Here is a 16,593-nt window from a genome sequence, read left to right as displayed (position 1 = left end):
CTTGACATTGTGGGTTCTTTATAAAGTTGATATAACTCACGGTTGTATCTGATTCTCCTGAGACCATTATCATTCACTGGACCAAATATTTTTCTAAAGATTTTCCTTTCAAAAACTGAAATCAAATTTTCCACTCTTGCCATAAATATCCAGGTTTCACACAACTGGATGAATTAACACTTTATATATTGGTTAGCTAGTGATCATTACTCCCAAATATTTAAATTGTTCCACTTTTTGATTTTTAGGTTCCCAATATTCACACTTATGTCAGTCAACTGATTCTACTTGGCATCAATCATTACGTAGGTTTTTTTGTTGATTAATTTATTAATTTTTAGTCCTATTTCTTGTGCTGATTTTTGGAAGTTTATTTTTCACTTGGTTAGAGTATAATAAATTTAGTTTAATCCTTTATCCAAGTGTGAGCAAACAAAGTTTGCACCTGAAAGTATCTTCAGGACTGGGGTAAGGTGGTACAACACCAGGGAACTCGTTGCAACGAGTTGCCCTAGTGTTGTACCACCTTACCCCAGTCCTGAAGATACTTTCAGGTGCAAACTTTGTTTGCTCACACTTGGATAAAGGATTAAACTAAATTTATTATACTCTAACCAAGTGAAAAATAAACTTCCAACATCTTTCTCTAAATCCAGAGTAATTTATTAAAAAAAGGGTGGCACACCATTTGGCAACTCCTATAGGTAGAGATGACCTGCGAATGCTTCTGCCTGGCTCCCACTGAAGAGACCTCAATAAAGGTCGAAACTAGTCTGGGTAGTGGCCCTTCCCTTAATGCATAACATTAGACATATCTGCAAGGAGATGTGTTTTGCATTAAAGGAGATACTGAGACAGGAGTGTTGGTAGCTTGCTCCACCTTTGCAACGAGTTGCCCTGGTGTTGTACCACCTTACCCCAGTCCTGAAGATACTTTCAGGCGCAAACTTTGTTTGCTCACACTTGGATAAAGGATTAAACTAAATTTATTATATGTGCTGATTTTTCTAGTTCCAAATACATTTATTTTGTTTCTTGTTGTTTAGTTCTTAACATGACGTTAATGTCATTTGCATATGCTACAATCTGCACTGCATTGATTTGTTTATTAGTGTGTTTTCTGTATTTATTGGCAATAATTGAGTAACATATTCCAAAGCAGCTAAAACATTATCTTGTTTTAAATCCTTTATTTATTGGATTTGTATCAAAATGTGTACCAAAAGATGTGTATCAAAATGATTTGTTAAATCATTTTGCATTTTAGTCTGGGTTTCTAAATTTTCTATTTGTTAACTTTATAAGTCTTACTAGCTTATTTGGTATTCCAAAGTGTATATGGATGTCATATACACTTTGGAATATCATAATTTCATATTTTCCTGTGTTAATGCTGTCATATATTTGTTGCCTTTCCTGAAACCTTCTTTATCTTCTCGATAAATGGGTTTAATCTATTCTTTAAAAAAAAGGCATACAAAATACTCATATTTTGCATGCTGTAATAACAGAGAAATACTTCTAAAGTCCACAAGCTGTTTTATATTCTTCTTATTTATTGGCCAGATCAAGCTCTTTCTCCATTCTTTTGGTATTTTCTTTCTTGCATGTAGTTAAATTCAATTCATATATTTTGTCTTCTAGTTTCTTTATTCCAGATTTCAGTAACTCTGCAGGGATTTTGTCTATTCCAGGGGATTTGATGTTGCTGAGTGAATGAATTATATCATTAAACTCTTGTCTTGAAGGTAGCTAAACAGAATCATTTTCTTCAATAGTAGTTGGTATATTTGTTGAATGAAGTGAAAGTGAATGTGCAAAATCAGAGAAACTAGAGCTTTTATGAAGGAAGCTGTTGAGTGGATATACAGATATCTGTGAGGAAGCTGAGTGTAAGAATGTGTATCAAATGCCTAAGTTAGTACCACTGGTAACAAACCAGAATGGGATAGTTAGTATAAAGCATCAGGATAGCAGTGAACCTAAGGGGATTTTGCACTTTTTGTACACTAATGCCAGGAGCATTCGGAACAAAAGGGAGGAGTTTTTGGCATTGGTTAGTTCATCCTAGCCAAAGGTTATTGGTATTAGTGAGACATGGCTGACAGAAAACAATATAGTTAGTGGGATAGAATGTGAAGGATATAGTGTATTCAGGGAGAATAGAGAGAGAGAAAAGAATGGGAGGGGAGTATTATTAATGATATCTGATGAATTGCAACCAAAGAGAATAAAAATCCAACTGTAGGCCAATGAAAATAGTGCATTTGAGGCTATCTGGTGTGAAATAGAGGCCAACAGAACAAAATATACAGTTTGATGCTTCTAGACCAGTGGATGGAAAAGATGATGGGGATAGTATGCATCAGAAAATAAGCTCAATGAGTAGAGGGCAGATAACTATTATGAGGGATTTCGACTACAGTAGCATAGATTGGAAGCAGAGGAGGAAACATGTAGGAAAGAAATAGAATTTATGCAGTTTACTAAGGAATAATTACCTGAGACAGCATGTGATAGAATATACTAGGGGTATGAGAGTGCTAGATCTAGTAACTAATATGACCACATTGCTACCAATTGGTGAGAATGATGATATAGTCTTAACCTGGGAGGTGGTAAATGTGTGGAATTTTCAGTTATATGTAGAATTACAGGACTGATAAGTATGACAAGCTTAGGAAACTGCTTGGATTAGTGCCATGGCATGTGAAAGTGGAAAGGCTGGAAGTTGATAGTGCATGGGAAGTGATAAAGGAGTGTTTGAGGGAAGTAATGGCAGACTGCATTCCTAGAGTCAGGAGAGAGTAAATCAAGTGGGAGTTAAATGGATGAATAACATCATTAAACTGGAGCTAAAAAAAAAAATAATAATAATAATAATAAATAAATAAAAAAATTGTGGAGGGAATTCAAGGAGAAAGGTGACCAGTAGTCACATAAGGAGTATGAAGCACAGGCCAGAAGGGTAACCAGTGGGGGTAAGAAAAGCAAAAGCTGAGTATGAAAGGAAATTAGCAGTGAAGACCAAATATAATTCCAAATAGTTCTTTCAATATATTGCAACTAAAAGGAGGAATGTTTATGACAGAATGATTTTAATGAACGGCAATGGTAGGAAGGTAATTGAATCAGTTGAAATAGTAGAATTAGTAAGTAAACACTTTGTAAGAGTATATCATCCAGGTGGAGATATTGCAGTAACAAGAATGGCATATACTTATATGGGAACTGAGGAAAATGAAATGGAAGGTGTATAGCATGTTACAGAACCTTGATGTGAATACAGCTATGCGATTAGATGGTATAATCTAAGTCTTGGCTCTGGTTTAGTCCCAAGGGGATAGAAAAAGGGGAAAATAGTTCCAATGCATAAAGGAGGCTCAAGACTGATACAACAAATTACCGAATGATCAGAATTTCAAGAGATGTTGTCAAGATGCTGGAGAAGTTGATCAAGAACAAAATATAGACATGGATAGATGGAAATGGGATATTGTATGGGGAAGGTAACATGGTTTTGTGAAAGGAAGGTCATGCCTCAGTAACTTGCTCATGTTTTATAATACAGTGACAGTTGAGCTGGATAAAAATAATGGGTTTACAGTGATATTGCTGGAATTTGCAAAAGTCTTTGACAGGATACCACATGGAATTCTTATCAATAAACTGCAGCACATGGGGATGGATATAGGGTTGGTGAGATGGATAAGAGGGCAGAGAGATGGAGAGATATCAGAGACTAGTCTATTCAGGAGTAGAGTCCAGAAGAAGGTCTGTGACTAGTGGAGTGCTGCAGAGTTCTGTTCTTGGGTAGCTACTGTTTAATTTGTACATTAACGATATAGGAAAGGATCTGAGAGGAACTGTTCAACTGCTTGTTGATGATGCAAAATTGAGTAGAGCAATAGTTAATGCAGATGATGTTAAAATTATACAGGGCGATTTGGATAGACTGGCAGTCTGGGCAAAGAAGAATGGATATCATTTTAATGTGGCAAAATGTAAGGTTATGCATTTCAGGGTGAAAAGATTACCAGCAGTATACCACATTGATGGAACTGTATTCCAGGAAATTGATGAAGCAAGAAATTTGGAAGTGTTAGTGAATAGGGAGTTGAGGTTTAGAGAGCACATAGCAAAAGTGGCTAAAGCAGCTCATTGAATTACTTGGTTACTGAAGAATAACTTGAGCAGAGACAAGCAGGTTATTATTCCTCTTTATCGGGCCACTTTGATTAGATCCCATCTTGACTACTGTATGCAGATCTAGTCACCTGTTTTATGTTCATGTTTTATAATACAGCGAAAGCCTGGTGATGAGGAAAAGGTGGAGAGGATCCAGAGGAGAGTGACCAAGATGGTAGCAAGTCTATGGAATGAACCTTATGAGAACAGGTTGAAGATTTTTGGGTTACAAAAATTAGTTGACAGGCAAAAAAAAAAGGGGGGGGGGGATGATATGATTGAGACATACAAATTACTGAAGGGTTTATAGAAGATTAATACAGAGGAAATTTTTCAGAACAGGTCTGGTGGTGGGAGAACTAAGGACCATCCTTGGAAACTGAGCAAGAGCATAATTAGAAAGGGTGTTAGAACTAGATTTTTTGCTTGGTGAGTGAGTGGAATAGATTGTGAGTGCCATGATGAGCCCAAAGCAAAGTATGATAGCTACTGCGCAAATGTTGGATAGTGCTTCGCATGATGTTTAGGGCATCCCTCTATAAGTCTAGAGACTTCAACTTTATGGAGTAGTCCATAATAATAATAATAATAATAATAATAGTGATTTTGAGTCACAGAGCTAACATTTTTATTCAGCAGTTCATGGAAATATTCACTCCAATCTGTTTTTTTTTTTACTTTTTCTTTGTTAACATGTTTCCTTGTCCATCTCTGCATATATCTGGCCATAGCTTATGTCCTCCTTTAATTTGCTTAATTGAATTATAAGCTTGTCTAATATTCTTGTTCTATTGTGCATATCATTTCATTAAGGAGCTTGTCTTTTCTTCCTTCAACAGATTTTAACTGCTTCTTGTATTAGTTTCTTTATATTTTCCTTCTTTAATCCTAGTTGGTCTTGTAGTAAACTTTTTATATTCCTTATTTCTTTTTATTACTACTTGAGCACATTCTTCATCAAACCGATCTCTTTTCTTTTGTGTATTTTCATATCCCAGAGTTTTTTCATCAGCATTCAGAATCGTTTAATGTATGTCCAGCTTCTTTCTACATCCTGTTCTATATCTATGTTTTTGGCCTCTATTTTTGTTCATTACTATTATTCTGGAAGTTTGTTTTAACTTCCATTTCTTTAAGCTTCTGCAAGTTTAACTTGCAGGTGGCTTCAGGCCACCAATATCTGAGATTCTGCACCAGATAATTATCTCAATTACAGCAACTCCTCTAAGATTGGCATGATATTTTATGTCAATCTTTTATGTATAAGCACATGATCAATTTGATTAAATATTATGCCATCTGGGAATATCCATGTCTTTTTATGGAGGTCTTTAAGAGGAAAGCATATAAAGGATATAACATATTTTTACTTAAGCAAAATCTATTAATTTCTCTCCATTATCATTAGAATATGTATGTAGACTGTTTTCCAGCTGTTTCTTTATAAATATCTTCCTGTCCAACCTTGACAGCGAAATCCCCAATAATCATTTCTGTGTCATTAGATGGTGTGGAATCATACAACCTCTCCATTTTGCAGAAGAAATCCATTTTTTTGATACCTTCATTTTCTTCTGTTGGTGCACGAGCATTTATAATCCATAAATTAAAAAAACTGTTCTGATTCTTATTGCACATAACCTTTCACAAGTCTAAAATCTAAAAGATTCCCTGTAATGTCTCTGTCTGCTATAAATGCTACTCCAAATTCATGTTTTCCTGATTCTTTTCCAATTGAGAAAATTGTATAGTTCCCATGGATTTATGTTCCAATCCATCTTGTTTCTTGTACTGCCACTAATTTTAATTTGTATTGATTGATTTGATCTGAGTGCTTTAAGTTCTCCTATCTTATATAATGTTCTTATGTTCCATTTCCCAAAATCATTCCATTAATCATTTCTTGAGTCACACTCATTTGGTCTGTTCTGGTTTAAGGCTTTTTCTTTCTAGGTTCCATAACAAGTAGTAGTTTTCTGGAATGAGTTGTTAGCCGCTGCCCAACCCCAAACCTGGAAAACTAGATTTCTGTATTTAAAAATTCCAGAAATATGGTGGCCTGGCTATACCCCTGAGCACTGGGTCTCTACATGGTCCATGGCTTCTCATTCAGTATATTTGGAACAGCCCTAGCAGGAAACAAGTTCCATGTCAGGGGTTCCCTCCATCTGCCACCTGGAGGGATGTGCCTGGGAGGTTGTAGTCCCCCATCCAAATTTTCCTAACAAGTGTATACTTTATCTCATTGTTGCTTACCAAATTTCAGAACCTTACACTTTGCAACAGTGAAATGATATGAGTAGTCCCACTCACTTCCCCAATCTATTCAAGTCCTCCTGTAGAGCACATCTGCTTGGTCCCTCATTCTCTCCACAATTTTGCATCATCTGAAAACAGCTGCATATCCCCAGTTAAACCCATCCCGATATCATTAATATACAAGTCAAACAATGGCACCAAAACAGTCCCACTGTGGTCCTCTTCTGGGATACTGCATCTTATTTTTATTTTACATGGCTATCATCCATGAAAGGTTATTACTAAATCTATAGTACATTTGTACCATGGGTGGGCTAAGGATTTTTTATTTCCATTTTTATCAATTTCATATATTTTGGAATAACTAGATTTTTTCTTGGCCTGATTTTCATTGTATTTTATTTTTTATGTGGTTGTCACCTATGAAAGCCATAGGTACTATAGATTTCATAAATCTATAGTACATTTATACCATATGTGGGCTAAAGATGGATTTTTAATATATTTTTATTGATTTATGTGTTTGTATTTTAACTAATTTTTTTTTACATAGCCCAGAAACTGGGCTCAACACCCCACTTATTCAGGCCTCAATAAGTGGGGTGGCCTCACACTGGGTGATGAAATTTATCTCCCACTTAAAGACAATTGCAAACATCTATGCTCATAGTGGGATTCAAGCCTGCAACCTTCTTGTTTGGAGAGTGGATACACTAACCACTCAGCTAACCTGACAAGTAATTTCTGCCAGCCTGAATTTGCTAATTACTGCTAATACTGCAGTTTGTTGTCATTACCAACTGAATCACCTTCCTGTCCTGCTCTTTATACTCTTCATGCAACTGATTATTACCATTATTCATTTTGTGCTCTTCCACAGTACCTTCTCCTAGATTTCATCTTTAATCTTATCATTCATCATCTGACACATACCTGATTCAGCCTTTTGACTTTCAGAATATATTCACACATTAATATGAAATATCTCCTTGTGAGTTTCCAAGCAACATTTATCTCCTGCTTAACTCTTCATTCCATGCTATAGTTCCAAACAGAGGTTGTAAGCTTCTCATGGTTCCACATATATTCTTTCCTCAGAGAAGTCTTTATATGGCTGGCCACCACCAAGTAATCATGTCATGGTTGTTTTGACCAACTGGGAAAAATGTGATACCCTACTCAAAATGACAGCTTTTGATGAAATAATTAGATCTAAGACTCTCAATCCTGACAAGCTCTCCTTCATATACTGCCTAAGAAATTAATTTTCCTTATACCAAAAAACGTTTTGCTTCATTTCAATCTATATTACCATAATTAAAATCATCTATAATGATTGCTCTTTCTTTGTTCACTAATCAAAGTTTCTTATAGATTTTCTTCATCACCACCCTCCACATTCCCAAGCCTATAGCAACATCTAACTAAATATCTCTCCCTATCAATCTCCACCTCATACCATACTGCCTCTAAACCATTGCCACTATTTTCCTCTTGTGAGACACTTTGTGCAGACATAATTCCTCTCCCTTCTTGTCCTTTCTACTCTCATGAAAAACATCATACCCTTCCATTTCTATTCCCATCAGGTTATCATCCTTATCCAACTGTGTTTCACTTGTGCCAACAATTTTTGGGTGAATAAACAAATCAGCAAAGCCATTTCATTTCTCATTCTCCTGGCATTTGTAAATAGACGTGGCAATTCACTTTTAGGTCTATAACCAGTCCTACCCATGCCACTTGTTGGTGGTGTGATTCCCCCCGCCCATGCCAAATTGCCTTTTTTTTTTGTAACTTATCATATGTATCTCTAATAGGAGAATAGAGGTTAAAGAAATGGGGGGGGGTGCTTAAAATATTGCAGAACTTCAATACGAACACAGCCATGAGATTAGATGGCATATCAGCACATGTATTATGAGAATCATTGCCTTTTTTTTTGTAACTTATCATATGTATTTCTAATAGGAGAATAGAGGTTAAAGAAATGGGGGGTGCTTAAAATATTGCAGAACTTCAATACGAACATAGCCATGAGATTAGATGGCATATCAGCACATGTATTATGAGAATGTATAAGGGAATTATCCACTCCTCTAACCAAGCTGTTTAATTTAAGCCTCAGTACTGGGAAGGTGCCAATGAGTAGAAAGAGGGCAAAATGGTATAAAGGAAACAGCTCCAAGACAGAAGTAGTAAATTACACGCCAATTGGTGAAAAATAGAATTCAGGACTGGATGCATAGGAATATGATATTCTATAAGGGATAACATGGTTTTGTGAAGGTAGGTCTTGCCTTAGTATTTGCTTACTTTTTATAATAAAGAGACAGTGGAGCTGGATAAGGGAAATGGATACTCGGTGATATTGTTAGAATTTGCAAAAGCACTTGACAAGATTCCACATAGAACTCTATTGCATAAATTGGAGCAAATGAGAATGGATATGAATTGGGTAATTTGCATTAGGGGGTAGCTGATAGATATCAAAGAGTGGTTTATGGAGGAGTTGAGTCCAGGAGAAGCAAGTGACCAGTGGTATACCACAAGGTTCAGTACTCGATCTTCTGTTGTTTAATTTGTACATGAGTAATATAGGAAACATTCAGTTGTTTGCTTCTGATGCTAAACTGAGAAGAACAATAGTAATTGAAAGTAATACAGGGATCCTGCAGGAAGAATTAATAAACTAGCAGTATGGGTAAAGGTAAATGACTACACACATTTACTTCTCACATTTAATATGTCCAAGTGTTAGGTGATGGGAAGAGATCACAAGCTATGTATTATATTGATGAACCTAACTGCAGGAAACCGATGAGGTCATGGACTTGGGTGTGATTAGGGACAGGGAGTTGAAGTGTATAGGCCAAAATATTGCGAAGGTAACCAAAACAGCACATCAGATTATGTGGTTGTTGAAGAACACACTAAGAAGCAGGGATAGAAAGGTTATTGTTCCCCTATATAAGGTTTTAATAAGGCAATATCTGGATTATTGTGCACAGATCTGGAATCCCAGATTCCATGGGGGCAAAGAAGTGGTGGGGAGGATCCAGAGGCGAGTGACAGTGACTGTGGCAGGTCTATGGAATGCTCCCTATGAGAATGGATTCATGATCTGGGCTTCAAAAATTAACTAATAGGCAAAACAGGGGAGATGTGATAGAGGCCTTTAAAGTTATTAAAAGGTTTTATAGGATTGACACTGAAGACTTTTTTCATAGCAAGAAGGGAGAGAATAAGGGGTCACTGGTGGAAGTTATGTAAGAGTGTGATTAGCAAGGTGTTTGAGCTAGATTTTTTGCTTGGAAGTGGTGAACGGGTAGAATGGGTTGCCAGAGTTGGCTATGAGTGCTTCATCGGTGAATGAGTTTAAAGAGAGATATGATAGGTATTGTGCAAATAACTGATTTCCCAAGATGAATTTTCTGACTCCATGGAAATACCTGAATAATATCTTCAAGACTCAACTAGTATCCCTTATATCCCATGGCATCTCATTCCTATCTTGATCATTCCCATACACTCTTTCATTTATTGCTTTTGACATCCACTCTCCTTATGCTGTGTCTTTTTGTACACCCTGACTCTCCCTCCCCATTTCCCTGTCCATCTGCATTCCTGTTCTCTCACATAACTACTATTCCCATTTACAACCCCCTATAGTCTCATCAACTGCTCTCTGCTAATCTTTCACTTCATCTTGTACTTACTCTGATTTCTTGTTCCCATCATTTGTTATATTTCTTGCTAGCAACAGTCCTTCCACTTGACACAGACCAAATCCATTTAAACACATCCTGTCACTGTTGTATCTATCCTTCTCTCAAATGCAGCCCACATGTTTACAAATTCCACTCCCTTCTCACACAGCTCTGCCAATATACCATTCATATTTCTTGTTCTCCATCTCAGCTCTTCACTATCATACCTTAGCAACTCACTGACCACCTTTTCTATCAAACCTCTATCTTTCATCATCAACATTGACTTGACAGCCCTACGTGGGCCCTGGCCTTCTTCAGAAACTTCTGCCAGCTTTCCTTATTCAATGCCAAACTCCTCCAATTTTTGACTCTTACAACCTTAATATCTTGTATCACTCCATCTTTCCATCTTAATTTAGGTCTTCCACTTTTTCTTTTTCCTTGTAGCTTAGCATTAAACATCTTCTTAACTATTCTATTACTATCCATGCATATAATGTGTCCAGCCCAACTCAATCTATTTATTTTTATGTACTTAATAAATAATGTCTGGCTCATTAAATAATCTGTATAGCTCATGGTTATATCTTTTCCTCCACACAGCATTCTCTTGTACTGCTCCAAAAATATATCTGAGAATTCTTCTTTCAAACAGATCTAGCAATCTTTCATCTGCCATTGATAATATTCAGTTTTCAGAGGCATAGGTTAACACTGATCTTACAAGTACTTTATACATCATTATCTTTGCTTTTCTTGAGATCAGATGTGACTTTAAGTGTTTCCTAAGTCCACAAAAGCATCTATTTGCAGAAAGAATACGTCTCTGACCGCTATCTTTCACTCTCCTCAATAACCTCAAGATATCAATCCTTACATACTCATTATATCAAACCAAATCATTTGTAACCACAACCATCACTAATGCTCTTACTAATTTACTTCTTGTATTCAACCCATCAATTATCCTGCTAATCCTCCCTCCTAGAAAATAGACCTTGTGAATCCTCTCATTACCACCTCTAATCATGAAATCTCCATACAATGCTATTCTCAAGTCATTTATCACCTACTTTTCTCATTCTTATCCACTAAACTTCTTATCTCACTGTGCAGATTCATCTCATTTTGATCAATTCTTTTTTCAAGTTTCACATCCTAGATCATGTTATTATCTGTTGCTCCTGCAATGTTACTCTATCTCAATCTGATATTAATTTCTTTTGTTTCCTCATTCTTATTTTCCTTTGCTTCCACAATGTTACTTGCATTTGTTTCATCAGCCATACTTTCTTTTGCTCCACAGTCTTGCTCTGTGATCATTCCAGCAATCAGTTTGATTATGTTTATGTTAACCAATAACTCTTAGTACAGCAGAATATCACAGTTTTGATATACCTTCTCTTGTCTCCTGTTCAGTCTCTCCACAAACACATGTTGTTAATTATATTTGAATTTTGCACTGCATGGCATGCTGATTTCATTTGCACCACCATTTTGTCATCATTCAATGCAGGCTTCAAAATCACAATTTTTAACTCCTAACAAATTTATTCTTTGTAAATACAATCAGACACTCCTTGATATTTTCCAATGCAAAATGCCTCTGCATGCAATTGGAGAAATGCTGATGATGTGTTACGCCCTTCAATTGGAAAAGGCCTAAGTTTGATTCTCGTTGTGACAAAAAGGAATATTTATATGAATTTTTTTTTTTTAATTGAAGGAGAGTTAACTGATCTCATACAGAGGTATCAGCGTTTCTTTCTCCCAGAAACTTTATGCAGGTTTTTCATCCCGCATACAGACAAATTGGGCTTGAGAACACACAATATACAGACAAAAAATACTAGTGGTTGTGGTGGTGGGCTGTAAATAGTGCTGGTATAGGTGATGAAAGTAGTGGCAGTTCACTGTAGTTTACTAATTACAGTGAACTGCCACTGTGTGTTTTTTTTATTTGTTTATCTTAATGCTTCAAGATTGTCCAAGTTGGTCACAATTTCCAGTAAAGAATAAAACTTAGTGCAAAGAATATTTTTTTTAATTCCAAACATGCAGACATAAAAGAATTTAAGCTGAGTTCATGTATAATAAAAAAAAATAATGGGATTAATCAGTTTTAAAGCAAATTGTTTTAAAGAAACATCTTTTGGGAAAAAAAAAACACTTTTTAAAAAAAAAACAATTATACTTACCTACTCCAGGTGGTCCAGAATGGTCTGAGGCACTTATTCTTTTTTCTAAACTTTCCACACTGCTCTTAAGAGGTAGTGAACCCTGAGAAGATGTTAAGGATCTGGAGGACACAAGCCTTTGCAACCTTTCATTGTCTTGCTTCAGGCTCATCATCTCAGCCTGGATAACATTGTTATAATCTAGTAAATTTGGAATATTATAATAAATTCTTAGAATTTTTAAAAATTAAATTTTATAATTAAAGGTTTCTTGGGTGTATAATTTTGGCAAATGGTTTGGCAAAAGAAAACAATGGTTTCTTGGTTGGTTAATTGTATTATAGAATTTCTTACCATAAAGTGCAAAGTGAGCTAAATGAAGATGCATTCTGTTGAACATATGCCACATGCCTCCTATAAATATTATAATATTTAGATCCACTAAATGTTATTCCAAGATTAGGAAAAAAATATGAACTTAAAAAAATATATCTGGTGAAGTAATGTGAGATTCTATACTGATAACAAGCTTTATGGACCATTTAGGAAGCATAAATGATCTCTACTCATTTGTATATTCAACACCATGTTGCAATTTTACTCTGACTCATTCTTAGTACCAATAATCTTATGATTATTCTAAATAGTGTAATTTTCTTAGTGGATAACTATACGAATCATACAACTTTATATAGATCACTGACAAATAGGTGAAGCACAATACAGACTGAATAATATGTGGTACACTGCTTCACACCATACAGATGTCAATTGTCAGCCCCCTCATTGTTGTAGGGCCCATTTTCACAAAATGAGCTCTGATAAATTAAGTGAGTATTCCTGATGTAAAGAGATACTGCCCTACTTGGTAGAGATGTAGTAGATGACAGCCTGGTGAGACACTATCTGTTGAACATATGCCACATGCCTCCTATAAATATTATAATATTTAGATCCACTAAATGTTATTCCAAGATTAGCAAAAAATATGAACTATGAACTACTTATTGAAAGCCTGAAGTAACTGATGGCATGTTGGTTTCCAGAGCAGGTATTCCACTTTCAACTTCTCTTCCCCAACCTTTTTTTTTCTTCATGCAGTTAGTGATACCCTGCATGGTCATGTCAAATATACCATGGAGATCCAAAACTTTTTCCATTTGAGGATATGATAATAAAGGGATTAAGTAAGCCAGCTGCTAGAGAGTATGTATAGCAAATCCAAGCCATTAGGAGTCTTCCTGCCACACATTTTGGCAGGGAAGAGACCAGTCTAGTTTCCTTGCAAAAGTCATTGAGTGCAACTTCTCATCATCTATCTGTTTCCTTCTCAGGAAATCAGGATCATCTATCCTTCTGTTTTTCTCTCTCTCTCTCTCTCTCTTTTCCCCTTCTCCCAAAAACTTCAGTTTTTCATCCTGCAAAACAGCCAAAAGAATACAACCAATTAACAAACATAATACACTGACTTTGCAGCATTAACTGCTTTGGTGATAATCTCAAATACAAACCTAACAACAACTTTCTTCCCATTCTCTCTCTTACACCCAGAGGACACCAATATAAAAACATCCAAAGATAAAGTACCTAGTACCATTTTTCTCCTCCACCGCCTACATAAATGACTACAGCAATCATTTACTGCCTGAAACAGTGCACTATATATGTCATACTGAGACACACACCTCATCAACCATGCCTTGCCTTGAACATATTCATCATCTCTGCAATTACCACACCCTCAACATCCACTACTCATGCACCCACCTTATACAGCTTATGGGGGATGGCCTCGTGTTCTTTCCCTGTCTCCCCCCCATTCTATCTAGTTCAGCCATAAATACTGTTATGACTTGTAGTATGCATAACCTTCAATCTATCAGTAAATCATTTACAGCTTTCACAGCACATGCAAACCACATGTATAACATACATATAGCAACAACCAATGTATGAAATGTCCCCCTTTTGCTTTTGCATATGCCCAAAACCTGTGAGGCCACATACTGATAGTGACACACACAACATTCAACAGAAATACTGCAATGCTCACTCCAAATCCACCTTCAGGCTGGTGATGCTATCATTTCTTGTAGGCTACTCTCTCAAGCTCTGACCACAGTTTGAAGTCCAACAGATTCAGATATGGACTTCCAGACAGCCAATCAGATGGTGATATGTAGTCAAGCACATTTACCTCTAACCACTGTTGTGTGGTCTTCGCATTGTGTGCAGAGGCCGAGTCCTGTTGGAAAGTCCACTGTTTGCTGTGAAACAAAGTGTTGTTCACGAGCCGCACCACAGATTCCAGCATATTGTCTTGATATACTTAGGCATAGGTTTTGACATCTGTCTTGCAGGAAAACAATTTGGATAATTCCTGAAATGTCACCCCCACCAACCCATCACTGATGACCTCTCTGAATCATGGGTGCTATGGCATGTCCTGTGTAACCATCCAGGACACATACCGAATTGTTTTGATGGTTAAACAATCACTTCGATGGTGATATCTTATCTGTGAAGGGGATATCTCTGTGTCTGTTGTTCACATACCACCAGAGAAGTGCCTTTGATTTTATAACCCTTTGCCACATAAGTTGTGTGTTACATCCTGAATGAAGCACTTTATTAAAGAAATAATTCATTCAGAATTTAACAAGTCAGAAAGTTCAGCTGAGAGAAAAAAAAACTTGTACTCAAGCAGAAGAATTAAAATACTAACTGTAAATGGAAATAGAATTTATTTTATGGTAGTAGATTTGTAATACTAGGTAAGGAACTGCGTATATAAATTAGTATTATGCAAAAAGCATCATGCAGCAATGATGCATTTACAATGAAATGTAAATTAGATGCAAGCATTAGTCCAAAGGTCATGGGCAGGCCTGAGGCAAATTCGATCTCACGAAAGTGACGCACATTCGTTTCCCGGAAGACGCTGCTATGGTCTCGCGATTTTCCGAAGTTGCCGTGGTTGATGAAAGTAGCGGGTGGGAAAAGATCGCAGAAAAAAAGTAAGAGGGCACTATTGCAGCTAGCAACGAGGGTGAAAATAGGGGGAAGTAAAGGGTGAATAAAAAGGTTTTGCACCCCTTTCTCAGGGCTTTTTTTTCACCTGCCTTCCTGGATGATGATTTGACTTCTCTGATGGATTGAGGGTTTCTGACAGTGTTTCGTGGCGATGGTTCGATATCAGAGGGCATGCATTTCCCTTCGATATCTGAACGTTTGCCAGTGCGAAAGCGCAAGATATCTTCGCTGAAAGTCCCGACAGAATAATATCACAAGCGTATACCAGAAGCGATGGTCCGAAGCAGATTGGGAATAGACAAGAAAAAACGCCAGGTGCAGAGTATAGCTTATTCTGACGACCATAGTGACCCACCACGTGGACGTAGGCTTATGGAGGTACCGAAAGAGAACTCAAACAAAGAAAGGTAGTTCAGACGGACCTGGAGACCCTGCCCCAACAAAGTAGAGTCTGTTTCTATTTCCATTGCTTAATTACTCAGTAGGTAAAAGGGAAGAACTATTGCTGTGTATTAATCGAGTGTAGGCAGTACTTAAGGACTTTAAGTGATTATTTAGCTGTGTAAATGTCCATAAGACAAATTGTTAAGAATGATTATAGATGATTGTGACTAGTTTAATATGCAAGATTAACACAATAGGGAGAATGTTGATTAGAAGAGCGAATTGTGTATATTATGTGTGCTTGTAATGTATTAATCGAGTATGGACTTTAGGTGATTATTTAACAATGTTAGTGTCCATTAGACAAATTGTTAGGAATGACTATAGATGATTGTGAATAGTTGAATATGCTAGACTAAAATTAGTAGGTAGGAAATTTGGTAGAAGTGTGTATTATGTATGTTAAGTCTCTAACACAAAGAAAGGATTCATTGTTCATGTATTAGAGTATTAATTAATTTCAAAAGGTTTAATTTAGCATGTCATTGAACTAATTGAAAGTGTATATTATGTCTTTAAATTCCAATAAATATGTTTTTTTCTTGTATACCTGAGCTTTGCCTGTGTTGTGAACCAAAACTACCACTCATAAAATTCGAACCATAGCAGGGAGGGAGGAATTGAAAGAAAGGTATAACATGTTGTTATAGAGGTCACGACTGCAAACCACATGATCCCTATGCTGCTTTTTTTAGTAATTTAAAATTGTGTCTCAGACTTCAGTTGCCGGCTGGCACAGTTGACTTAAAGAATATAAATTTGTCGGCAACGAAGAGCTG

The 16,593-nt window shown here is 36.4% G+C and overlaps 1 protein-coding gene across 1 annotated transcript in view; it reads right to left on the bottom strand.

The window, feature by feature from the left end:
* The window catches only part of LOC150104065 (uncharacterized), a 387,411-nt gene that overhangs the window by 156,808 nt on the left and 214,010 nt on the right, over nucleotides 1-16,593 (bottom strand). Inside the window, 1 exon segment of the mRNA XM_090396391.1 lies at nucleotides 12,359-12,518. Coding sequence (XP_090252517.1) covers nucleotides 12,359-12,518 — 160 coding nt within the window.

This window comes from Typopeltis vanoorti, chromosome 8 (assembly GCF_054136105.1).
Source record: "Typopeltis vanoorti isolate ZY-2024b chromosome 8, IOZ_Tvanoo_1.0, whole genome shotgun sequence".
Classification (NCBI taxonomy): domain Eukaryota; kingdom Metazoa; phylum Arthropoda; class Arachnida; order Uropygi; family Thelyphonidae; genus Typopeltis; species Typopeltis vanoorti.
Note: the sequence above shows the minus strand (reverse complement) of the source record. Positions and strands in the feature narration are given on the sequence as shown.